This window comes from Trichoplusia ni, chromosome 20 (genome assembly GCF_003590095.1).
Source record: "Trichoplusia ni isolate ovarian cell line Hi5 chromosome 20, tn1, whole genome shotgun sequence".
Taxonomy (NCBI): domain Eukaryota; kingdom Metazoa; phylum Arthropoda; class Insecta; order Lepidoptera; family Noctuidae; genus Trichoplusia; species Trichoplusia ni.
The window spans coordinates 1,281,800-1,308,464 of NC_039497.1; the positions used below are offsets into that span (position 1 = coordinate 1,281,800).

The 26,665-nt window shown below is 37.7% G+C and overlaps 3 protein-coding genes across 3 annotated transcripts in view; 2 read left to right on the forward strand and 1 right to left on the reverse strand.

The window, feature by feature from the left end:
- LOC113503983 (mitogen-activated protein kinase kinase kinase 11-like) overlaps positions 1-15,515 on the forward strand; it is a 50,542-nt gene extending 35,027 nt beyond the window's left edge. The window contains exons 2-11 of the mRNA XM_026886128.1: positions 1,808-1,947; positions 2,969-3,161; positions 3,356-3,531; positions 5,017-5,206; positions 6,140-6,310; positions 6,587-6,754; positions 10,938-11,027; positions 11,728-11,863; positions 12,135-12,258; positions 12,377-15,515. Of these exons, the coding sequence (XP_026741929.1) occupies positions 1,808-1,947; positions 2,969-3,161; positions 3,356-3,531; positions 5,017-5,206; positions 6,140-6,310; positions 6,587-6,754; positions 10,938-11,027; positions 11,728-11,863; positions 12,135-12,258; positions 12,377-13,207 (2,219 nt within the window). The 3' untranslated portion in view covers positions 13,208-15,515. The remainder of the gene's footprint in view (positions 1-1,807; positions 1,948-2,968; positions 3,162-3,355; positions 3,532-5,016; positions 5,207-6,139; positions 6,311-6,586; positions 6,755-10,937; positions 11,028-11,727; positions 11,864-12,134; positions 12,259-12,376) is intronic.
- A 1,018-nt stretch (positions 15,516-16,533) lies between these two features.
- Positions 16,534-24,511, reverse strand: LOC113503984 (ELAV-like protein 1). Its single transcript, XM_026886129.1, has one exon. It carries the CDS (start codon positions 24,114-24,116, stop codon positions 22,986-22,988), a length of 1,131 nt encoding a protein of 376 aa, XP_026741930.1. The 5' UTR covers positions 24,117-24,511; the 3' UTR covers positions 16,534-22,985.
- Positions 24,512-24,979: 468 nt separating this feature from the next.
- Positions 24,980-26,455, forward strand: LOC113503986 (39S ribosomal protein L33, mitochondrial). The gene is made up of 3 exons (XM_026886130.1): positions 24,980-25,142; positions 25,217-25,320; positions 26,327-26,455. The coding sequence occupies exons 1-3, from the start codon at positions 25,102-25,104 to the stop codon at positions 26,383-26,385; spliced, it is 204 nt and encodes a 67-aa protein (XP_026741931.1). The 5' UTR covers positions 24,980-25,101; the 3' UTR covers positions 26,386-26,455.
- Positions 26,456-26,665: the final 210 nt, after the last annotated feature.

A 26,665-nucleotide genomic window follows, 5' to 3' on the forward strand; every position in this document is an offset into this window, starting at 1 on the left:
GAATACACAAGTTGATTTAATCAGCTGTTATCACATACCATATGGTTTGGTTGAGGTCGATTGCAATGTTTCCTTTATTGTAAAATGGATATGAAATATAGTAAAAGCTTTCCAATAATCTGAGCATCGTCCGAAAGAGTTAATAAATTATATTCGTCTGTCAATCTGAAAGTAGAAAGGTTGCTCCTTGAAAATTAGAAATTGGACAAAGCCGAGATTAATAGGAAAAATTGATGCATTTTACCAAAGGTCTATTGCACAGCCTGATTTAATAGTAACAATAGTCCGTCAAAGCCGTTAGTTCTTTGTTTTCAAGCCAAAGTGCTTTAACGACTATCCTTCCCCAATCGACTGCTATAAATCGTTTAAGGCCGGTTATTTTTGTAAATCTTCGCCACGATTAAGATAACCTTGTCCGATTGAATAATGTTCAAGAGATCTGATCGCTTAATTGGTAGTCGCGACGCTTGCACACAAATTGTTACGCAATTATAGTTAATTATGATAGATTTCGTCGTGAACCGCGTTGAAAACAACCAGTATTTTTTTAATATAGATCTTTCGATAGAACTGTTTACTTCGTCTCTAAACTCTAAAACTGTTTGCTACGGCTAGTATTTGTAAAAAATATGCTACACCCACGTTCACCGAATGATACAGCGATAAAACTACTTAAGCTGAATGTTAATTATAAAAAGCTATATTAGAATTATAAATGAGATAATTCCTTAATATTTTCAGTTAGTAAATTGAATATCAATTAAATACAACTTTAAATGTTATTGGTACAACTTGTTTGTATATCCCGATTAACTATGCAGGTGTGCTGCCAACCAACAGTTAGCATAAGTCACAAGTAAAAGGCGGCGACTCTATAACCATCAGTATTAGTATCAGTTACAACTCCAAATAAAGTCGATGGTGTTACAATAACTAAGAAAATATCACTATCTATAATTCTGCATTACGCACTTCGATAATAAGGCAGTCTTACGAAACTAATCCAAAGCGTACTGGGGGCCTACTATCAATTGTTACATTAAAATTGTTTCTATAGTGTAAGCGAGACGCTGGACTGTACTGCGTAATGGCGTCAGCCCTTACTACCATAGCACTACTCTTAGGTCGTCGTAATTCCTCTGGTTTGCCCGACTAACCAGATAAACATAATAATCGTAATTGTAGGCTTATCTTTTAATTATTATGGTTACCTACTTAGATTTTTGCTGCGGAAATATACTTAAGGAGATAAGAAACGCATTAGGCTCGCAGGGAAAGGGTTTGCAATAAAAAAGGAGATTAACTGTTTATGGTACTACACATTTTTATCATTTGATGCAAAGGTTTAGTTACTATAAATACTTCTCTACTTCTCATAATGAGTATTTTTGAAGATTAAACATAGCCTGTAGTTTATCTAACCAGTCGTACCAAATACCCTGTAACAATTTCACCTACCGATCTATACATAAGGCGAAGCAAATGTTTGCTTGTGCCCTACTCCGTCTATATTTGGATTAACACTTCTATAACTCGGCCAACCGACTTGATATAACCCGGGATCGATTTATGGAGCGTTCGGGTGCAAACTGTGTAAGCACAGCGCGATATTGTTTCTGTAAAAGTATAGGAAAGCAGCATTTTGAACTAAAAAAGGTAAAGGTATTATGGAAATGCCGAACATACAATTCTGTTAAATAGAAAAACAAATCTCTCTTCGTTCGTCTTTAATCCACATTGCACTTAGAAAAGTTAAGAAAATTGGTATATTGAAATTATTATATCTTTTTTTTTTCTCCTTTTCCAGTTCTGTTGAGCGAGGCCATATTACCTGATGACCAGTTGGAGGATAAGACTCTCAAGATCACAGACTTCGGTCTGGCGAGAGAGGTATACAAGACTACCAGGATGTCTGCCGCGGGGACGTACGCGTGGATGCCACCTGAGGTAAGAAGAATCTACTTCATAATAGATTTGCGAGGACTTATGTCTCCCATATGAGTATCTCTAATTCTACGAATGAATTCAGATGTGGTATTCTGTACATTAGAACAAAAATTTTACTTACTTATACATTTATGGTACTTGTTCGTTCTGTTTTCGCTAAAAAAAAAACACATTTTTCTTTGACTACTAGAAGGTAGATGGAACAGTATTTCTTATGCCGCGGTAACTTAACTTTTTCATTTTGCGCCACCACTTTTGTTACGCCAGCTTCCCCATTTTAATCCATACTACTTTTTAGACAGTATCACAAGGTAGTCGGATAAAAATAATTGTTTTTTGGTAGCAGATGGTTTATAATTCCTACATTTGCAAACTACCTAAGCAAGTCTTTAGCATGTAGGAGCGGAGTACTAATATCTTAAAGTCAAGCACATGACCAGTAAGTTACTCCTACATTGTGCGCAAGGTGACGCCAGATCGAAATCGATGCCCACACCGCGTGGCCGTGAACTAAAATATACATTAGTTATGAATTAATTACTGACGGTCATGTATCGATAGCTCTTTCATTGTTTGATCCCGAGCGGAGAACAACTGTTACGAGTACTCGGTACTTTAATTGTTGGTACCTACTTTCTCAACGACTGTTGCGGAACCTCGGTACGGATCTATTGTGTTCACTTCTGCTATTTTCTTGCAATTAATTGTTAGTAAATATTGTAACTATTGTGTAGGTGTACGGTTTAATTTATATAAACCTTGCTACATGGAAGAATATTCACTTAATTTAGTCGCGGTTACAACAGAAATTAATACTAGTTTTTTTTTGCAGAACTACTTTCCGTTGACCTAGACAGGTTTTTAATTGTTCCCCAATTTAAATAATGGCGGGTTATACGGGTTCTTACGTACATAGATATCAGTTCAAACACCACCTCTCAATAGTAGGTACCTCATCTACCAGTACCCAAAAACTACAATATCTTTATTTGTCGTCTACAATCGAAGCTTACCATTACAGGTGATAAAGCACTCGACATTCTCCCACGCGTCCGACGTGTGGTCGTACGGCGTGCTGCTTTGGGAGCTGCTGACGGGGGAGACCCCATACAAGGGGATCGACGCGCTAGCGGTGGCGTACGGTGTCGCCGTCAACAAGCTCACGCTGCCCATCCCTAGCACGTGCCCCGAGCCCTGGAGGGTGCTTATGGAAGGTAGGATTAAAATCTAAATAAATAGCATTTAATTTGATTGGATACTAAAAAACCTGTAGGGTTATTTACGAAGTTATTAAAAAAAATGTGCATTGTAGGTAAGATTTGTTTTTGTTTGTATATGATCTTTCATCATCACTGTATCATGTATCATTGTATCATCAAAATTTCAATGATTTGTATGTTGTCGTTAGCGTGCTGGCGCTCGAATCCCCGCGAGCGTCCCCTGTTCCCGGTGATCCTGGAGCAGCTGGAGCGGATCCGGCAGTCGGAGTTCACGCGCGCCCCGCACGAGAGCTTCCACACCATGCAGGACGGCTGGCGGCTCGAGATCGAGGAGGTACTAAGGGACCTCCGGAGGAAGGAAAAGGTATGGGGGAGGGGGGCACTGGGGCTTTGTTGGAAATTGAGATTTTTGAAGTTTTCATCAAACCGAGGCTGATAGAACTAAAAGTAAATAATACCAAGAGGGAGTTTCCAGGCCAATTCGTTTTACTAAACTTATGTCTTTATTCTTAGGGGAGTAAATTTTATGAATCAACTTTTACATCTAATGTTTTATACTTCAAACAAATCTAGTACTAATTCTTGTGAAATTGTCATGATTTATATTACATTTTAAAAGTATGATTAATATTATATATATTTCTAAGGTTTTCTGTATATAGAACCATTTCTATAAGCATGCTGAGAGTCATCATTTTAAAACCATACATTTCTCCATTTCACATAAATGGAAGAGTACAAGGAGAATATAAAGCCTACTATTTAAATTATATATTTGTAAATATACCTGTTTAATTATGAAACCTATTACACAAGCGACTGTGCCTTCATAGTTGCGGAGTTAACGGAATAGATCAAATTAATAAATTAATCACTTGCAATTGCCTCAGAATATTTATCAAAAAATATTTAAATTGTATTTCTATAAATTGTTAATATGATGCTTTTCACTAACACACTGTAAATCGAAATCTACGCGCCTATTATAAGCTCTTTAATCAGGACTGTTATTATTGTGAAAAAGAGGTCACTGTACAATACATTGTCTGCAAGAGGGTGTTGAACAGCGCCATCTAGTTTCCACAATAGCAACCGTCCAATTAAAACAGATCTTAGTACAGGCATTGTTTATAACTACTAATAATAATGTATTTTCGTTCACTATTGCTTGCCGATAGGAATGCAAATCTATAGAAGAGGTTAGTGTTTACGTATTATAGATGTTTAATGTTGTTACCTTTGCTTTTATTTTAATAACTTTTGTTAATTTGTTCTGCAATTGAGGTACTATTCCTTTTCTATTATTTGTATCGTCGTTGTAGACGTGATACACTGCTTTTTACAGGATAATTTAGTTCTTATTTATAATTTTAGTGTCACGTTTTTGTAGTCAACTTTATACTTTTCCAAATGTTGCTGTTTTAAATGTTTTCTTTGTCCTTTTTTAAAACCTGAACTTTTATATACTTAATATAAACATTAATTTTATTAATATTAAACAATTTTTTAGAATTTTCTTAAATAGTTACACTTTTTGTTCTACTTTATTCACTTGACCTGATTTTATAAAAAAAATGTAGTTGGTAGCATTTCAATCATTTCTTGTATTCACATGATTACTTTTTAAATTTATCTTATATTCTTTGTATAAAAGTATAAAGCTTTTTTAGAATAATAAAAGAAGGTGAATATCTGTAGAAAACCCAAATTTTATGCCTTGGGATTACACGGTTCCCTAAGCAGTCAATTTCCTACGAGACGGCATTCAGTAATAATTCAATACTCTGAACGCCGAGCTGCTGAAGTAAGTGTATCCATGTAGTATATCCTCTTGTGTGGCGGCTTGCAGGAGCTGCGCTGCCGCGAGGAGGAGCTGACGCGCGCGCAGCTGCAGCAGCGCCTCATGGAGCAGAACCTGGCGCAGAAGGAGCGCGAGCTCGAGATGCGGGAGATCGACCTCGTCGCCCGCGAACTGCACATACTCATCTTCGCCAGCAACATGTCGGCCAACCAGCCGCCGCAGCCTAACAAACGGAAAGGTATGCACGATGCACCTTGAGACGTTTACCCCGTACAACTTAGCTAAGTAACGTTCAAGATATTTGCTTGTTTCCACATTCCACAGTGATAAAGACTGGTTGCTAGGTTGCTTTGAGGAGATATTTTGATATGTACCGTGTCTTAATGCATATATTTATTGGCGATGTCCGGCTAGTAACAGGATTAATTGTCATTCAAATATAAGCTTGTGATTTTAGGGAAGCTTACTCTGGCAGTAATATAAGCCCCATTTGGGGACGAAGCAGCAATTAGAGCGATTTACGTGAAAAAAAAGATCGTGCTATGTATCAGTCGGATCTTATTTCTTAACTAGAACGCATTAAGACATGACGGACCTTAGACCAGCCCATACGCAACTTGGAAAGTAACCTTGCCCATATTCATATAAAATAGTGAAGTTGGTTTTCACAATGACTCAGAGCTGCCTATCTCATTGACCTAGTGACACCGTTAGGGGTTCCACTACAGCCTTGGTAATGATTCCGATGCTAACCTTGACTATGACAGTTTGGCAATGTCGTTGCGCAATCTAAATTGTGTATCCGTTTTCAAATGAATTACCTGGTCAATCATAACATGGTTGCGCGTTGCATTTACCTGTGAAGATTGTAGTATAATACGTTTTTACTGACCAATAAATTCTGCAAGTAGTGATTCCACGTCTATACGGTGATTCTATACAATGATTCCACTGTATAAAGTAATTCTTGAGCATCGACGTAGCAGTTTGAAACCTGTTTTGAAGGTGCGGGTAGGTTCCTGCGTCGTATCCTTCAACGGTCAACAGAATTTATTTTCTTGATTTCGATATCCCATGAATAATATACGTAAAAACAATTCTACAAATTATTTATCACTTACTCGAATACTTTGATGTCAACAATGAGTTTGTACTTTTTCGTTTGTTTCAGGCAAATTTAGTAAAATAAAGCTGCTGAAGAAGGATACGATCTCCTCTCCCTTAGACTTCCGGCATACACTGACGGTGCGGCCCTCAGAGGACGAGTCCAGCGTCAAGCAGCTGGTGGCCGTCGCCAAGGACACGCCGCCCGGCTCGCCCGCTATTATGAGGGCTATTGCCCGTTAGTTGGCATTTTTAAACGTCTAATGCTGGGGTTTCATGATCGATGTAGTGGGTGAGCCCGTTTTTCGGATCATGCATGGGTCCGTACGTCGGGCACAAGTCACTTGCGGTCCGGTAACGGTGGATCGTCGACCACGGTAAAGTTCAGTGACGTATCGTGGTCGACGAGTGGCACCAGGCCGCGCCGAGCGCAGCGGGTGGCGTGTGTCCGCGCGGCCTGCGGGCTCGCCCGCCGCGTCGCGCCCGGCCGCCAGTAACCGTGTGTCGTGTGCAGTGCCGGCGGACGGCGTGAAGGGCAAGACGTGGGGCCCGTCCACCGTGCACCAGCGCTCGCGCACGCAGCTGCCGCTGGCGCTGGCGCCGGGGCTGGGCGCCGCGCCGCGCCCGCGCCCGCCGCGCTTCTCCTGCTCCGCGCCCGAGCTGCCGCCCGCCGCCCGCGCAGGTAACGCCCCGCGCCGCCCGCGCCTGCTGCGCTGCCCCGCGCTGCTGCGCGCGCCCCGCGCCGCGCCGCCGCGCCCCGCACGCGCCTCCAGCCTGTCCCAGCTGCTGCACGACTAGCAGGGAACACGGGAGGGAAAACTACTAAAAAACATACAAAATTACCTAAATATTACTCGGCTGGTACTCCATTTTTTTTTTCGAAATTCGTTGTCCCATCTTTTTTACTACTCTGTGGACAGTACAAAAATGTTGCCATATTAAAAACATATCATTTATTGCTAACATTCCTCCATATTGCATTTGATAATTTAATTTTATCTCAACATCAAAGAAAAACTTGCTCTTTTTGAAAAAATTAACTATATCCCCAGCTAGAATACCGAATAACGAAACCGACATGTTTCTCCTAACTTCCCGTAAACACGAACGATTTTACCCAATATTCGAATAACTTTCGACGCGACCTATTTATTATTTCGAAATTGACGACAACAATCATGTTATGAATCGGTTTAGACATTTATCTGTAAATATGTTACTTATTAGTTAAACAAGTTCCAAGGATTTGAACCTAGTACGTAAGCTTAGATTTTAAAGATTTAAAAAAGACTTATTTTTTTAGTGTTTAAATGTGTAGTCGTGACGTAAATACCAGTGTCCGATAATGATCTACGTAAAGTATATACGTTTGATACAAAAAAAATGATTTTTCTTGATCTTTTTTGTCAAAAATATTTTTGACATCAATTTTGCATTTATCTAAGTTATTCTGATACACTCACGTACAATAGGAAATAAATTGTATTTGTGCTGTGTAATGTTTCACTTTATAATGCAATAATTACATTTAAAAAACTGTTTGGCTGATCAATTTTTAACCTTAAAAACAGCTTTTCTTGAAATCACAATAAATTCGTTTTTATTTTTTTTCATTACTAATAATATTGACGAAATTAGCATTTATAACTGTGTACAAATGAATAGAGCTTTGATTAGCCAAACAATTAATAGATACACATTTTCTGACAAGACACGTATGAACGGTTGACGACATAGTTAATAATTTATCTTGTAGTTAGAAAAATATTAAGAAACTTCTATTTAAATTAAAAGACTTCGTTTATTCGTAAACTGTTTTGACTGACCGAAAATATTAATTTTGGATCTTGCCAAATTGTATTAAAAACATACAAAGGAATATCACATTGAAAATTGTAGAAAAACAATAGATTTTCTTTGTGACAATACAAATTAAAAGTATACACAATTGTGTGGATGTCCTTTTTAGTTAATATTTTGTTTAACGTCAGCCATTTTGTCTGTTTTCTTGCTGCCCATAAAGGAACTTCTCAAGACAACTTGCTATATCCTTGTGAGTATGTTTTTTATATTCCAAAATTTATTTTGAACGCGTCCTGGGGTCCTACTTACCTCCTAAAGTAGTTGTTATTGCAGTTGTGGAAGTAAGATGCCGCTCTACACTGTGTAGCACTATCTCGCTTGTACAACGGTAATATTATTACTTTTTAGGTGGTATTCAGGCTCTCTGTAGGTACTGAGACTTGCAAGTAATTATTGTGAATTGTGTTGGCGGGCCGCGCTTGTAAGTAGTAGACGGTATCTTAGTATAGTTGCTTGATAATTATACTCATGTTATTCCGTCAGTAGATGTTTTTTTTTTTATTGCAAACGCATGTGCCTGAATATTTTCAGATGTACAAATTTCGTTGGATATGTGACCTCTTTTGTTGTCTGTCAGATGCCCATTCAAAACAGTAATTTCATGACAGTAGTTTTTTTCTCGGTATGAATTTTTGGACTTGGTAATAATATTAAAGTACTTACTAATTTTTGACAAACAAAAAAGCTTTTAATGTATTTATAATATCTTAGCATCTGTGAAACAATGAATAAGGTCGAATTCTTAGTATTTATAATCACGCTAATGATTACTTGTCAGTGTCAACTATTAGGGCGCGTTCTGTTCTTGTCACAAATGATCGGTATGTGGCAATATAAGGGAACACTAGTGTAAGTTAGTTTGTACTGTTTGGAATTGATTGTATATTGTTGTGTCGAACGTGTGATATACTCAATGTGTGCTAAGTGTAGACTTTTTGTTTATTTTATAATAGGGCGATGCGGCCAATTGACAGCTTAACACAGAAGTACTCTGTAACATACGCAATAGAACGCATTTATCCAAGATTTGAAAAAAAGAACAATATGTATTTAGTTTTTTTTCCCTAAGCTATAGATTGGCCGTATCGCCCCGTACAGTTTGTAATTTTTATCATTACAGTAATTTAGTATGAATTTTTGACATTTGATATATATTTTTTTATCGTTTGTAAATTGTAAGCATTTGTTTGCTTTCAGCCAAGTTTTTTTTATATTAATTTTAAACACGTTATCTATAAGTGCTATGCATGCTTACCAGTTCATAGTATATGCTATATACAGTTTTTAAGGTATATATGTATCTGTTGTACTTACTTATTTGTTAGTTATTATGAATTCCGCTTTATCACCACGTCATTATGGCACGCTTTCAAATGTTTACAATGATTCTGATCTAATAACGTGTATTTGGATGTCTATATGATTTTGTTTTTTAGCTCGCTTGTTTTTATACTATAGTTGAGTGTTTTCTTTTTCTTTTTTTTGTACAATATAAAACTGGTTATTATTTTTAGACATGACTCGATAGCCTAATACAAATCATATAGCCGTCCAAGTGTAAGTAGATGTACAGTGCTGAGTACAAACTGTATCCCCCCTGTAACAATCAGTAACAATGTTCCTGACGGTGGTGGATAGTATTACGTATACCCGACGAGCCGACGAGAGGCTCGCGTCAATCAGACGTCTCACAGCGACACAAGCCGTATGTCCCATGTTATACAGAGGGGTAGACCGAGAAAATATTCAAGATAAGTAATTTGTTTAGCTTTCGAATAATTTCTAAATGCAATTTTTAAGTACAATTTCTTATGAGACCTAACAGAAAAACTTCATTAAAAATATTCATTGCTTTAAAGGGGTAATTTAAAAAGTTTAATTCGGGACATATTTGGACATACGGCAGACCTAACCTCGATATTCATAAGACGCTCGAAACAATATGTAAAAAAGATTATAGCTCTTCGGTGATCTGGTTCTTTCATAGTTATATAGATTCTTTATATATCAAATAAACCTTTTCCATAAAATCGAAATTGGAGTATTTTTTTAACATGGGTTTACTAATATATAGTTACTAACAAACCCCTTTAACAAAAAAGCAAAATGAAGAGCCATAGAGTGACGAATACAGATAATGAAATTTGACCTAGTACAGATTAAACATCGGTGAAGGATGATGCGCTTTCGCTTGCTCACTGTGGCTATCCTAATTCGGGAGAGGTTAAAAATGATAACAAGTTTATTAACAATGATATTTTGATTTGTTATAAGTTAAAGTGCTATACCAAATATATTAGTTGCACAATGTAAGTATAATAGATTTGATTTTTTGGTTTGTTATTTTTTATTGCTTCATGAATGAACTGTTTGGCATGTATAGTATGAGATTGTTCTTGCACGATATTGAAACAATAGAGGAAAATTATACAACCTTCTTTTTCAGGTTTCAAAGTAATCGTATGGTTCCTCTATTTATTTTTCTTTATATACCATTTAATTAATGTTTTTTTTTATTGTACACATCAGTGTATAAATATAGCTATGATGTATGTATGCGTAGTTTTGATGTGAAAGCTAATTTGATTCTTATTTCCTTTGCTTCAAAGTAGAATTTTATTCATCAACTTAGTAAATTATCTCTTAACTAATGATCTACAATCTTTTCGATTTTCATTAATCAACCTCATCTAATTCCTTGAATTTAATGTGTTTTTAGAATTTTACAATATAGCAAACTAGACAAAAGTGTTCGCAATCATTTAATCGTTACTACTTGAAGAGCTAACCCAAAATTCAAATATCTCTGTAAATTTCACACTTTATAACTCATAATTGTACAGTTCTTACCCTAAAATGGTTACAAATATACTATGATTAACCCTAAAACGTTTGGCTTACAATTTCACATCGATTCTACATGATACTTTGTTCACGCACGCACATCAACACACTAATACCTATGTTTTCCATTCACATAGGTTGTTTTCTTCCTTACACAGACTTCAGTCCGGACGACTGGGGGCCTGAGTTCCCGCTGTCCTCTGCGTCGCGCTACACGATACCTATGCCCACACTTTATAGTACTGAAGGTATGTTACAAACATTATTATAATAATCACGGGCTATTTTACGTCCCAAAGATTTACACAGGCCTCGCGCCATATAGGGAGGGTTCGTGTATTGAACACAGCAAAATCAATTTCACCTTCCAATGTTTAAAATTCAGGTTTCCTTCAGATGTTTTCTTTCACCATTTCTTAGATTTACTTATAAAAAAGTATTTTTTATTGGTAATTGGTGAATGTTAACATTTTCCAATCCAAGTGTCCCACAAAAATAACCTCTTAAACCCTACAATAATAGGGACACCCGCCACAAATACCCGTCATAGTAACAACTGTAAACCACTAACAAAAATGATAACTGTGGAATACGGATTTGGAGGAGAGACGTAATGCACTATTTCGGCTCGGCAGGCTTCTACTAAATGCTTAGTAACGTTATTTTGTCAGGGTATAGGTTTAGCAAAGGAAGTAGACCAAAAGTAAAGTTAGTTAGACAAACATTATTCTTATAAAACCATTATACTTTTCTGTAAATATTTATACAATACAAACGTGGTCCTTGGACCATATGATATTTTTCTTCTTAATAGCAATTTCTATTTTATTGCATTTGGCTACGTCGCTGCCTTTCCTCAGCTAACGAACTTTATTAACACGATTTAATAAAGACTCAAGTTTTTTGACCTAAGAAGACATATTAATTCTATTTATTGAATATTTCCAGGCTATAAATACAAGAAGCCAAGTATAATAGAGCTGGTGTTATACAACATGGCGGCGTTGCTGGGCGGGGTGGCGGCCGGATATGACGTCAGAGTGTCCAACGTCAGCCCGCTGCATCCCACGCTACAGCCACACAGGTCAGCTATATACAGATTAATATCACTGTTTTTTAGTCTGTACCAATGTTTATGATTTTGTTATATTTTTTCTAGTTAAAGTAAGTATGCTGTCCTTACTGCTAGAGTGTGAATCGTTGTCATAAGATTTACTTACTATTATCTAGATGTAACGATTTTGTTTTTACATACTTCTTTTATCAAAACAATGTGTTAAATTAATGACATCAAAGCAAAAGCGTCAATCATGTTAGTTCATTTTATTGAAGCAGTTTTTTTTATTTAATTCTAGAGGAGAGATCGAGCCAGAGCCATTGAGTTCGTCTGTTTACGAGGGGTTCGGCTACGCGCACAACACGTACCACGGCCCCACACGACACCTGCGCGCGCCGCTCAACGCAGTCACCGGCTCCCCGGTCAGTGAGATTTGTTTTCAATATCAACAATGTGATACTAGTAGTACTTCACTTATTGAAAACGCAAAGTATTTTATCTACACGTATAAAAACTAAGTGTCAAATTGTACAATTCCAGATATCGAGTCTCCAAGCAGAGGAGCAGAAGCCGATCCGCTTCACGGACTCCCCGACGCAGTACGCGGCGGCGTCGTCCTCGTCGGGCTACGGGCACTCGGCGCCGCCGCTGTCGGGCACGTCGGGGCTCGGGACCAACTACACGTCCACGCAGCCCACGCCCTCGCCGCGCAGGACGTCCTCCACGTCCGAGCAGCTGGCCGACCTGTACCACAACTACCGCGAGAACTTCCCGCCCGAGCCCGCGCACGACCGCGACTACTTCTACCGCGCCGAGCCCTACACGTACGACCGCACCGCCGACTACGTCGTCAAGCACCCCTACTACGGATACGACGAGTGCAACTACGAGTACCGCGAGCCCACGCCCGACTACCGGCCCTCGCCGCAGTACCTCGCGCACCGGCGGACGCCCTCCAACTCGTCCGCCTCCAACTCCCACCCCGAGGAGTTCTCCCCGTCGAGACAGTACCGGAGCAAAGACAAGAGGGACGACTACAGACCGAAGACTGAGTACCCGCGGAAGTCCACCGACTACTCGCTGCCCCGCGACTTCTACCGGCAGGAGTCGCAGGACAAGAGCGAGCTGGAGCGGCCCGGCAACCTGGGGCTGGAGCTGGCGCCCACCAAGCTGCGCTCGAGCCTGAAGAAGTACAAGGCGGGCAAGGCGGGCAGCGCGGGGTCGGGCTCGGGCGCGGGCACTCCCACCAACCCCACGCCGCCCGAGTCGCTGGCCTCGGACGACAGCTCCTACGTGTCGGCGCGCGACGCGTCCTCGGGCTCCGCGCGCGTGCGCTTCAGCCCCGACAGCCTGCCGCCCAGACACACGTAGCGAAGGCTGCGCCGCTACCGACACTACCTCGTCTGACCCGCGGCCCGACCACCGGACTGGACTCATGCATTTAGTTCTGTGTAGCCTCCGACACGATATACATTCATAGCAGCTGACAAACAGTATTTTATAACCGTTTAGACGTATTAATGCTAAAGTTAGACTGGCAGACTTGAGACTGTCTCTAGTGACTATGTAAATATCAGGGAGTACATTGACCGTGAGCGGCCTTAATTAAGTAATCTGCACCATAGCTTCCGTTACTTGGTAACTGGACTGATTTATTGATCATCAACTTCACTCATTACATTGCTGAAACTGTTTAATACATATCCTCATGTAAGTAATGATACTATGAGAGTTTTAGTTCCATTCAATTGTCTTCTGTAAACGATGGTCCAACTTAGATGTTGCTAGGAGTCTTCGGCTACAAATAACTGCAATAAGCTAATGTAAAAACGCAATTGTGTTCATTATTTAATGTATGCGTAGTTTCCATTGTACATTTTGTATGATACGTCGTCATAATAAGATGTATTTAGCCAACAATGTAAAGTGAATCGCTCTTTCACAGTGCCTACCGCGTGGTAATAATGATATTGATTCCTGATTGCGTGATGTAGTTATTTAATAATATTTAGAGATGTTGTGTGCGTCAGGCGGCCCTGTGGAGTGGAAAATTAGATTTAAAGTAACGTGCGATAGATATAGAGTTGTAATGACACACACTGACTGGCTACAGTTGAAAGTAAACTGGTTCAGTTATCCCAGTGTTAGAAAGTATATAATAATGTGCCCCACAGGGAGCGGCTGGCGCGACACGAGTCTGACTGTATCGTACATTGGATTAAATTATATTCAGGTTAGATATCAGCAATGAGGAATAGAATAGGCACAAACTTAACATTGTACAAATTGTAAATATCTGATCGAACTGATGTTGTATTCAGCGTGTAACATTCGTTGACGTGCGATTATTTTTTATTTCGTTAAATTTATAAATAGTACAAATGTATTTGTAAGTGTCGACGTGTACGAAAACGTGGCGAAGAAAAAAAAAACATATTTTTAATTCAACGTAATCAGTGTATATTTTGAATCTAACAATTAATATATTATGTAACTTATATCACTAAGTTGTATGCATTTTGTACAAAACGTTAGATATTTTTTACTGAAGGAAATATCAGTAACATTAGTAACTAGTATTGTGTGCAGCTTTTATATCCACGAATAAATAATGTAAATTAGGTAAAAGATACTAGTCGGAAGTTTGCGGAAATCCTAAATATTGCATATCCAGCTGAAAATTGATATTATATTCGATATTACGCTTTCTTTACCCGAAAACACTGGATTACTTTAATGATCGAGATATAAGAAATAGAATTTTCGTTCAAACGAGGGCCTATAGTCGGGAAGCTTAAATTATCACATAAATTAGCGTGTAAAATAAAATGTAAGATGTATATCGGAAAATTTGAATAATATTAGCTTTGATAATTATTGTTAGCCCGAATCAGTGCCTAATGTTTGCTGGGACGGTACTTACGAGATTATGCCATGGAGTGGAACGATATTTGATGATTATATTTTGTTTTTGCTATAATGGCCAGTAAAACATTTTTGACAGCCTGAACGTTGTCCTTAAACTTTATTTTTTTGTTTGTTTTCCATGTGCAATATGTGAAATTATTTTGCGTCCATATTTTAATTTAATTATATTATTTATGAAACAAATCGTCGTGAATGTAACAGTATTTAATACAGTATTCGAAGTATTGTATATTCGGAAAAGATATATTGTATGGTTGTATGTAGTATAATTTATTAATTTAGCTTGAACCAGTGCCAATGTCGTCCAGTGTTTTACATTATCTTTTATTTCCATTTTTAGTACAAACCAAAACCTAACCAAATTATCGTAAGAATCTCTTTTAAATTAAGTTTCTGAGTAAAAGTCACAAATTCTGAGTCAACGATTTATAAAGATATGTAAATAATTATCTGAGATTCACGGCGCGTTTACTTAAAAAAACTCTAGTCCTGAATTTTTATTTTATTTTAATATCTGGCTTGTATTCGAATGGTTACGAACGACTGGCGAACGTACTTCGAATGAAAAAATGTAGTTTATTGGGAATTCCTGTGTTTTATATACATTCCATATGTTTTGAAGTGATATTATTGTAATCAGTGATGCGTTAAAGACGAGTGAAAAGGTTTTGTGTGCCAATAACATGAGGTGGGAGGATGCCTTACGTCTGTACGTTGAATCGACAAATAAAAATCTAGATTAAGCTTTTTATGAAGTCTTATTATTTCAATTCCTTTAACTTATTACCTGGCTACATGATGGGAAACTAAACCGGTCAATTCGAAAGGGGTTTTTTGCACGCTCACTCAGGAAGAGTCAAATTAGCAATTCAATGATGTAATTGTCGTTTAGATGCAAATCATGTAGCAAGCAACAAGGGATATCCAACTGGATTCCTGACAGCTGAGCAATCTAAAGGTTAAATAACTCGAATGTAACGGTTAACAGTTTAGGTCAATCAGAAAGCGAATTAGAATATGCAGACCCAGTTATTCTATGAGCTGGTTCCAATGTATTCACATTCCTAACTTTTTATTCGGCCGTTAGTGACGAAAAGTCAGTTTCAATGAATAATTCAGTTGAACGTAACAGTTTTACAAACACGATAGCCGGCCCGTGACTACCGTATTAAAGGTGATTTATTCTCATTAAGAAAACACGATTCATGTTTTAAGTTTAGAAGCGTGTCGTATTACAGACGGTGAAAAGAATACGCATAAGTGTAGGTTACCTACTTAGCGTTTAGAGTTCTGCACTAAGTTACATTAGTCAGCATAACAAACTCAAATAATACAATGGTTATAAGAAGTATATAATTCTTATTAGTTAGTGGTCAGTTTGACTTCGCGATAACAATGATAAGTAATTTATTGAAAGAGCAAGGTTTGCTTGTTAAATAACAGTTACCTAATCATCGAATTTAAAGATATCAGACGTACTGTCTGTAAATTAGGCCAAGATTATTTTTTCAACTGTAATATCACTTACATAATTATTATATTTTAGGTTAGCTTACTATAATCTAGTACTAGATTAAAACTGAATGAATCGCTAGGTGTAGATAGCTACCTACCTAGGCACATCTGGCACATACCTCGCTCCATTCAATACCAGGTCATGTACTTGAACTCCATTGAGCTGATTGTGGCCAATTAAATGTTCATTACACCCTAACTTATCACTTTCTCTTATCTCATGCAGCAGGGGAACAAATGAGACGGACGCATTATATAAAAACAATTTATTCAATACTGCATAACTAAAATACTATGTCAGTGCCATGTAAAAATATACTTATAACGTAAATAGTGCTCTTATAAGCTAATTATTTACAAAATAAACGATTCTGTCCACCGAGAGGTATCTGAAAACAAATTCATCAAAAAATACAGTTGTGTGTAGTGCGGCAGTGGCCCATTTATAAATAGCATTTTATTGTTCACTTCGTAAGCCTATGGGCAAGTAGTGGTACGTCCTAGTAGACAGAATACTTTACAATCGTTTCCGTGGTAAGACGAGACTGGAGATAAAGCAAGTTAGTGAAGAGCACTTTAGACAAATCGATCGTACATTCTCTCTAAGCATACAATAGACGGGAAATCTCTCGACAGTTAATTTCTCACGGCACTTGCGTAATTTTCTCCTTGTTACAGTATATCTCAGTCTAACTTTATAAATATTTATCGCGCTGTAGATCATACGTCTGACACATTATTTAAACAAACGAATCAATTTGTATAAAAGTGCCATTACTAGCTTCGCTAGTCACGAACATTATAAAAATGTAAAATAATTCTGATACATAGTTGGATAATTTTTTAAATTATACCTCAAAATTGCCTTAGAAATACAAGAACTATGTTCCATCAATTACACAGGGTGGAGAATTCATTCATCTCATCAAAAATCATTCGTATAAAAATTCACCCTGTGACAATAATCCATTACGAATTTAATTAAGGTTTCGAACCAAGGTTCTTATGTCTAATTACTGGGTTTTACCAGAAATATCACAATCATATGTCCCTACATTCTTTAAATCTCTATTTCGTCTTATCTCTAGAGAAGTGAGTCTATTTGACTAGTGGAATGAACTTGGCGATACTGTCCTTAGAAGGGAAAGTCCATCTTTACCACTCAAGCTATATTTATCCCTCGTTTAAGTCCTCGCTTCCGATTCTAAGGACATACAGACGTGTTTTGCAAGTTCCTAATTAAGTTCCTTTGAACTTGTGATGTTTTATTCGGTTTCCTACCACTCAGCTCAGCAAACTATAACGTTCATTAAGACTTTTTTTTTTCAGTAGTGGTCTCAGAACCAGATTTTCTTGTGCAGTCAGTCTATTGAGTTATATTTGTTGTAACATTACAAATTAACACTTATCTTTCCTACGGGATGCTATTTATCTTACGTACAGGATGTTAGCATAAATACTTCATCTAAATAATAAGTCGTAAAAAACGTGCACACAATATTCATAGCGACCTCGAAGGCTGACATTCAAAGCAACTCATGTTTGTCTTAAAAGTTAGGAGGCAATAATCTTAATAATAACGCGATCTCAAAATCTGCAACATTCTCAACAAAAGTGCTATCGCACCTTCAAAATATGCAAATTTATCAACAAAACAATAATTACTATTCCTAGTCGTAAAATCCTGTTTGCATGTCACAACGATAAAGAAACATGCTTTCAGTTAACAAGGAGTAATTACCTACTTTTTTCGTTAAAAGCATTTTTTTATGTGAAGGGGTCCTGCCATCCAAAACCTGTCGTCTTGTTAGTCATGCACGTGGCAAATTGCCAATTTAATTAGTCCAACTCCCTCGGAACCAAAATGGTACTTTCTCTGTATGAACATAAACATTTCTGCTCTCTTTAGAAGTATTTAACGCTGACATAAATTTTCTATAGCTTCCGCACTTAACAGGGTCTATAAAGTATTCTTGGCAGAGTGTAATATCTTCCTGACGCTTGAAATTCTGCTCATGGCGGTTGCCTATTTCTATAATTGCAATCTGTATTTGCTTCTAACGAGCTTAGGTAATAATAATGAACACCTAAACACACATTTTGCACGTAAATCCTCACAACGGCTGCTTACATTTCAGCTTCAGAATATCAATGAGTATATTTATTTTTATCGTCAGTATTGTAGTTTCAACACGATCTAAAACCGGTCTTCCCATACCCGCTCTATTTTACAATTAAAATCTCGTTTGCGAATCTGAATGTTTTAATATTTGATGCTTGGTATCGCGTATTTTGTATGACTTTCGAGAAACGCGTCGGTAACCTTGACCTTTTAACTTTATGCTCATACAGTTCTACATTATTTTTGTGAACATTCAAAGCTACTTATCACTAATTAAGTCATATGACATGAACGTCTTGATTTGTCCACGAGTACTGACATTAAAAATATTAAAATACTTTAATAATAATTAGCCGTTTATTGTTTAGGGCCTGCAGTCTATTTTGGTGAAGTCGTGACTTGTACCCACAACACAGCTTCCGCCGCCATAAATCTCGGATAACGGGAACAGAGAACACGTCATAACATGTAAATATCCAGAAGCTTGATAGATACAGAATGATCATAATTGCAAACGCGTCTTCGTATATTTTGAATGCCATAACGCAGGGCTTGTGCACACGCTGAAGACAGTTTTTATTCATTCGACATTCAGTCTAACAAATGAAATCTTCAGACAGAAAAGCGAAACTAAAGCAATCAATGAGATTAACTAGACAAGCGTCGAGGTGTATTGAGATAAATTGTAACCACGGAAAGTAATAGCGAAGACTTATAATGCAAACAAAGGATTCTGTAGCGTGATATGATTGTAAGAATAGTATTTGGATTACTTAGTAGCGAGGGTATTCGACGAATTTAGAGCTATAGGCGCGCGTTCATAAACATTGAACCGATTGTACCATTTCATGGAGGAAAAAACTTGTATAGCTGTTAAGCAGAAGACTCATCAATATAGAACCTGTGCGCTAAACTTTTAGGGCGTAGAAAAACGTGCGTACTCAGTTTTTTAAGTAAATGCATGACCGCGTATCATTTCTAGCATATACTCGTTCCAAACAATTGTTTTCGAACTGACTCATTGGGAATCCTTGAACCTAGCTGGCAAGCGAAGGGCGTGCGCCGCTGCGGTCACCACCCCTCGTAAAGGGATTATTACGTTACAATACCCTAAAACAAGAATTTACAAAAACGTAATATTTGTAAAATTTCGATACGCTCGAATTCTATGGAATTCTCTTCACACGACAGTGGACCTGTTATGAGTCTATGTGTTAACTATTGCGTGCACGATTTTAGTTGATGATATAACTTGAGCGTTATATACAGTCGATTCTATCGCGGTATGAACACGTGATAACAAAAGCGAAAATTAATTAATATTGATCACAATTCGACACGGACATAACTTTTTGCACGTTTCGTACTTTTTCAATGGATGCCCTATAGCAGTTATTATAAAGCTGATATATATAATATAAAATAGGGATATTATGAAGCATTCTAACTACGGAATATAGTCACACAACTCTCAAACTACAAACACAAATAAATAAAGAACATGCATCTCATCACGGTTCTCAACCTTACTTAAAATTATTTATAGTTCAACAAATATGTGCTAATAACTCTTCATATTCTGTATATTATTAGATACTATCTATCATTTACAAATAAAAATGGTTTGTTTATTTTTTATTATACGTGATTCGCAATTTACTGCAGGATCATCATCAACACATCTTTATACGTATCGCCCGACGTAGCGTTATTTATATGCTCCAAGTATTTACGGCCATCGACTTCATAACTCAAACGCATCATTACATCTCCCATAATTTTTTCTTACAATAAATCACTCTCAGACGGGACTACGTGTCTACGTCTTGAACAGCACGCATTAAAATATGTATAAAATCCTTATTAAAGCCTCCAACGCCAAAATAGATATTTATATGACATTGAAATCTAGAAATACAAGTCATATTTCAAGATTTACATATAACCGACGCAGGTCTCGGACTAGTCTGGCGTCAGACATGGGAAAAAGGTCGTCGAATCTTCAAGTAAATATTTATTTGTATTTTGCCCTTGAAAGGACGGCGAGTCCTAAACTCATTGACCGAGAGTTTGCTCACATGCGCCGCGAGATATTTCCACTCACACAGTTTTATTTTATGAAAACATGACGGCGAAACAAAGACCTAAGTATACCTATAGTACTAGGCGTATCGATTTAGTTCATTTCGTTGACGTCGCAGACTACGTATTTTTATCCTCTAAGGGTTATTATGATTCAAGGCAGGATCTAGCCAGGCAGGACTTTTGAGCGAATCTATTTTAGGCAAGGACGACTACTGTCCGACAGCGTCTTCAATAGACATCATTACGCATATTTATTATTCTACAACTATTAACTACTCGTTCGTGAACGACGCGTGAAATTGGGCATTATATTTAACGATTTATCGTCTTTTTGGCATCCAAGATAATTTATTCGATCATGCTAAAATATGGTCATTCGTAAGTTTCATACTTTATCTTATGGTCACGTCAATAAACAGGAAAAATGACGGGAATTGCTACGTGGTCAGTACAATCCATACATCAGTATCATACAGTATGATGCATACATCAATAGACCACTTACCCGTCGAGTTTAGTAAGCTTTAATTTATCAGAGCATTGGACCGAGTTATCTTTGCAAACTACAGTTACGTCATGCGTAAAACAATATGCGTGTTACAGCGATCCAAACTTACTGATCGTTGTCAGCAGTCATTATTTTTAATCTCTGATTACCTCAACAACAGCATTCTTCGCTATGTTTTGGTAACACGGCTACTTGTACTTTCATACGGAACGTTAAGAAACATTAACTACATTTTAGAGCGCATTGAATCCAACGGAAATAGCAATAATTAAACGTTAAACGGCCAAATCATTTTGGCAAATACCTCAGGCATTAAATACCTGGGATAAGAAAGAAAGCAGATGCTAAATTTATACGCATTTTTTGTCCCGATATTTATGAAACGAGGTCTAAAATTTTTAACGGCCAAAGATACAATTTCGTTGCACCGGTATGCAAAATACAGTTGCTTTATTTTAGAAGTTGGGGACGTATGAGTCATGGGGGCGTTCATTGATACTCCGACCAATTGAGGCAGCCATCGGTCTTCGGAGAATTATTTCGAATTTGCGTCTTTGACGATTACAGCGCTACCGACCACTTTGGGCGTTCAAGGTAACTCACGTGTCGCGGTTAATAGTATTTCTTATTTTACAACTTAGGATTTATCGCAAGAAACGGCGTAAAACTTAACAATTTATAGCTGATGGATAACTAGTACCTACCCAAAATGTGATAACAGAACACAAACCACATGTAACTACAATAGTATCGATACAACTTGAAACAACACGCTAAGCTATCCCTAGCGGACTAGAATTAGTTTTTAATGAATACGTTATTACTCACCATGTAGAAGTCACGGCGTTATACTTACTTCCTACTTTCTCTCCTAAAACTGTTGTTTGGTACATAACTGTCCCAAGTAAGAGGCACGGAGGGATAGGCACCTAGTGCTTTTAGTCTCTAAGTTGTGGCAGTTACATTGAGTAGATAAATCAGTTTGGACCACTTCACTGTAGGCATTCAGTATTATCTTATCGGCTTCCTATGCTGTAACGCGTTCCCGAAGATAATGGTTATCCTGCGGAGCGCGCCAGCTCGCGCTCTGTACGCCTACCTACTCTACCCTAATGGACTGACTCGAAGCCTTAACAATGTAAAAGAGATTAAAGCTCACTGTTCGTCCATGACGGTATAAAAAAATAAATAATTCACATTTTAGAAATTAGAAGGCCTGACTTGCGATTGCGCCAAAAATAATATTGAATAAGTAACTAATGACGAGATAAAACAATAACGGGAGCCATAAACCTTGAGGTAACATAAACAAATAAAAACTTATTTCTGATCTCTCACTACACAACATGCAATATTTAAGCGGTTTTACACAGCCGACCTGCCGCCGACAGACAATACACACATGTATATATTATGTACAAGTTAAACTACTGCCACAAATAATAATTATATTATTAAGTATTATTATGTATATTATGTAAGTAAATAAAGGACACGACAGGGCGGGGATAAGTATATAGAAAAAAAAAATAGAGAAATATACAATAAACGCTATTTAAACATGAAATTTATTAAAGATTAAAAAACATACAATGTTTTGTTTTACACAAAATAAAATACCTGGAGGGTTATTGTCGGGCGCCGGGGCGGCATTAGCGGAGGCGGGGCGCGCCCAGGCGCCCGCGGCAGATATACATAGTGCGACAGGTCCATATATAGTCCAATAATATAATACCATAGCATATGATAAAAGTGTACACATATATGATACTGTCAAGCCAACTAAACTCACAAATAGTCATGTCGCGCTCTCGCGAATATAAAACTATGTTAAATCTTACAAAAATACTTATGTGACTAATTTGAAATGCACATATAGGATCTCGCTTTCCGTCTACAAAAATAATCTGAAATTGGAATGAAAATCTTTCTTAAGCATTCGGCCTGGGAACGATCACAAAAGTAACGGCGTTTATAACGTCCGTACACATTTAATTATTTCTCTTCTGAGTCTTAAAGCTAACCGATAGAACCTGTCCGTTGAGCGTGTATCCGTTGAGTGCTTGGATGGCCATAGCCGCCTCATCATACTCACGCATGTTCACAAAAGCAAAACCTTTGTTTTTCTTTGTCTCGGGGTCCTTAATCACTTTTATGGAGTCAATTGCACCATAGGGACCAAAGAGTTGCCAGAGAGCCAGCTCCTCTGTGTCCTCACCGATGTTGTATACATACACTGTGGTCTGGTGGGCGGCGGGCGCCGCGCCCAGCAGCGGCACGGGGCTGGCGGGCGCGCCCAGCAGGGGCAGCGGCGAGTGGTTGGTGGCTGCCATGGGGTTGAACCTCTGCTGGCCCTTGTTAATGAAGGGCAGGGCCTTGCCAGGCGACGGTAGCAGCGGCGGCGGGGAGGCCTGTGGAAAACCAGGAGCAAAAGCAGCCGGCCGCGCACCGAACGCCGCGCTGAGGTTGGTGCCGTTGAAGGCGGCAGGCGTGGTGCCGTTGAACACGGCGGGGGCGCCGTTGTACGCCAGCGGCGCAGCGTTTACCCCGACGCGAGGAGCCGGCCGAGGCGCGTTTTTATTTGCGTTGGGCTTGTTCGCGAATTTGACAACGATAGCGCCTGCAGCCGGTATCGGTGACTGGCCGTTCATGTGTTTTATCGCCTCTTCGGCCTGCGGCCGCGTCTCGTAACATACGAACCCAATGCCTTGTGACACACGACTGTTCGTAATCACACCGAACTGACTGAATAAAGTATTTAGACGTTCTAACGTCATATCTGGAGGTAGATTGCTAATGTATAGATTAGATTCCGTGTCAGGTTTGTGGCTGACCTTATTCTCGGGGTTGAGAAGAGCAAAAGACACTTTCAGAGTCTTGCCTTGCATCAGGAGGCCGTTGAACGCCGCCCGCGCCTTCTCTGCATCCTCGTGTTTTTCATACTCGACGAAGCCATACCCCCGGTTCGCAATTAGCTTGCAACTCTCTATCTTGCCCATGGCGGAAAAGAGCGCGTACATCATGTCGCGCGTCATCAGTTCGGGTATGTAATTGACCATGAGTTTGGTCGGTGACACATTGTTGGCGTCGCCGCCGCCATTCTCCATTTCGTTTTTTATCATTGTTCTTTTATTGTAAAAACTACACTACAGAAACAAAAATGCTAATAAAACTCACACTATAAATACTTGTTTACTTCATTTGCGACATGTATAACGAACAAAGAACGAACACAAAAAGTCCCAGTCACACTAAACTGCCACAGCGACGCCGGTTCACAAGTTCATCGTCACACGAACAAGTTTGTTTTTGGAATGTTACCAGGTAATAGGTTTCGGCATACAAGTTTGATAATGAAATGCAACTAGTGGATAAATTATTACAGTTCACTTCATTTATTTCCGTTATTCGTCCAACTTTAATCGAAGATTAATTAATTCGCACGTGTTTGGATATTTAGCTACTGTCAAATTAATAATTTTTATAAATTTTTGATCGCGTGGCACATTTTTATGTAATTGTCTATGACATAGATTATAAACAAAATATACCGTTTTAATACTGCAATAAACACGCACTAAACTTAAACTATTTTTTCCCAAATAATTCGCTAGGAAACAATTCCAACAAAATTAGTCAAAATAGAAAATCGATTTTAAATCAAGTCGGTACAAATATCGATTTAAAGTTACGAAAAAAAGAAAGATGCTTGCGAGTATTATTAAAGAACTTTTCAGGAAACCCGTGAGTTACTCGAAAGATTTTTTATTTATATGTATTTCTTCATTCTAAAGATCTTGCATGCATTTTATTTAGTTTTTTTAAACCAAATCTCGAGTTGAAGTTGAAATCAGGTGTTTTCGAAACAACGTAAATCCTCTCTGTGTAACCTGCTTCTCAATGATTTTTGTCAACAGAAGGTGTGTAATGTCATCTCAGCTGATTATTTTCTGACAGGAATCTCAGCTGTGATAAATGTCACTGTCAAGTATGACAAGTAATCGCCAGTATTCGGTATTGTCAAGCGATGAAACTGAGCCTTTTTCTATCGTATGATTTCTAAAATTTGTTAGTGCCAAGGGATATTGAATACATAAAGGTGCAATAATGTTTTTAACGAACGTCCTTTTGAAGAAGGCTAAGAGCAAGTAAGTATATTTACTAAATTTTGCTTATTATCGGAATAGGGGAACAACCAATATTGATAATATTATTTTTTCAGAATGATTATGGTTTTAATGGAAAGCGTTGTATCTGGGCACCAATGTATGAAAATAAGGGAGCGCTTGGCTGACAAATTAGAGTTCATACGTTTCGACCCATACAGTAAGTATTGTGATAATCGCACATAACCTCAAAATGTTGACTATCTTCATAATAAACCTTTCATTTCTGCACAATGTCCGAAAACCCAATCAAATTTGTTTGCAACCCACCTTTTCTTCAATAATATTAATAACATAATGGATTTAAAAAAACATTATGGGATCAAACATCCTCTATACTGATTGCTTCCACAATAACAATTTAATAGTTGGTAGGTTAGGCACAGAATCAATAATGGGGTCAGTGGGTCTACTTAGGGGCGGATTAATGGACTCTTAGGCATTGCATATTTGACATCTTAAAGTAAACCTTGAATAAAATTCTTGGTCTAACCACTAAAAAAGTTGTTAACATTTTGTGTAAATGTGTATATGTATGTTCTCTGCAAAGCCATAACCAAGTATTTCTAATGGTCGCCTTATTGATTACCGCCATGTTGCTTCATGAAACCCCATTACTTTGTTTGTTTTTTTTTTATTGCTATTTAATTGCAATAAAAAGCAATCACTTATCATAACTTTCTTTATGCTTTTAAAAACCAGTCTCGCGAAGCAATTAATCCTTGTAGGGTTTTTCCTTTTCACTTAGGGTTTTTGGTTAAAATTAACATATCCACTTAAAGCACTCTGTTTAATACCTACATTCATCTTTGCAATGCCATTCTTTCACAGGAATGTATCCTGTTCCAACATATTCCCCTGATAATACTTACCATACATGATACATGTTGAAAACTTTAACATAATTATATATAGTAATACCGTGATGCTTCAGGTTTGCCTACTTGGATGTTGGTAATAGCTGAAAAATCATTTAAAGTAGCCTAGGTATTAGTCTAAGGTGTTAGCTATGCTATGCTCAAGGCATTAAGTCTGCCTCTGTATTATATTGGTCCCTCAATTGAAGTTAAAGATGTAAACACACACTTACATACTTTCGTATTTATAATATTATTGTTATGGTATCCCTGCATCCCTTTAACAAAACTTATTTATTTTATTTTCAGTTCAGCAGGACAGTTTGTACAAGGAGAGGAAGAAGATCAGGAGCATAAAGTCATCATAGGTGTGTTGTTAGTATTATATGTATGTAGTATTAGGCTAAAATAATAAACAACATGTTTTAAATGTTATAATTTAGTTATTGTACTTTGAACAATAAACAAATCTTTGGATACAATGCATTTCACTATAATTACTAGAAAATTATGAAACATTGGGTTTAAGTACTGCATGTTACAATTTGCTACCAAACTTTAATTGTACAGAGCAACTACATGACTTTAGAATATATGCTTTACTTTTAAATTCTTACGGCTAAGTCTGAAATGGTATGCAATTCAAAA

Excerpts from the sequence above, each read along its gene's own strand:
- LOC113503984 (XM_026886129.1), bottom strand. The coding sequence starts at position 24,116 with ATGATAAAAAACGAAATGGAGAATGGCGGCGGCGACGCCAACAATGTG.
- LOC113503986 (XM_026886130.1), top strand. The coding sequence starts at position 25,102 with ATGTTTTTAACGAACGTCCTTTTGAAGAAGGCTAAGAGCAA. Across the intron at positions 25,143-25,216 it reads TTGAAGAAGGCTAAGAGCAA|AATGATTATGGTTTTAATGG; the intron begins GTAAGTATATTT and ends TTATTTTTTCAG. Across the intron at positions 25,321-26,326 it reads CATACGTTTCGACCCATACA|TTCAGCAGGACAGTTTGTAC; the intron begins GTAAGTATTGTG and ends TTTTATTTTCAG.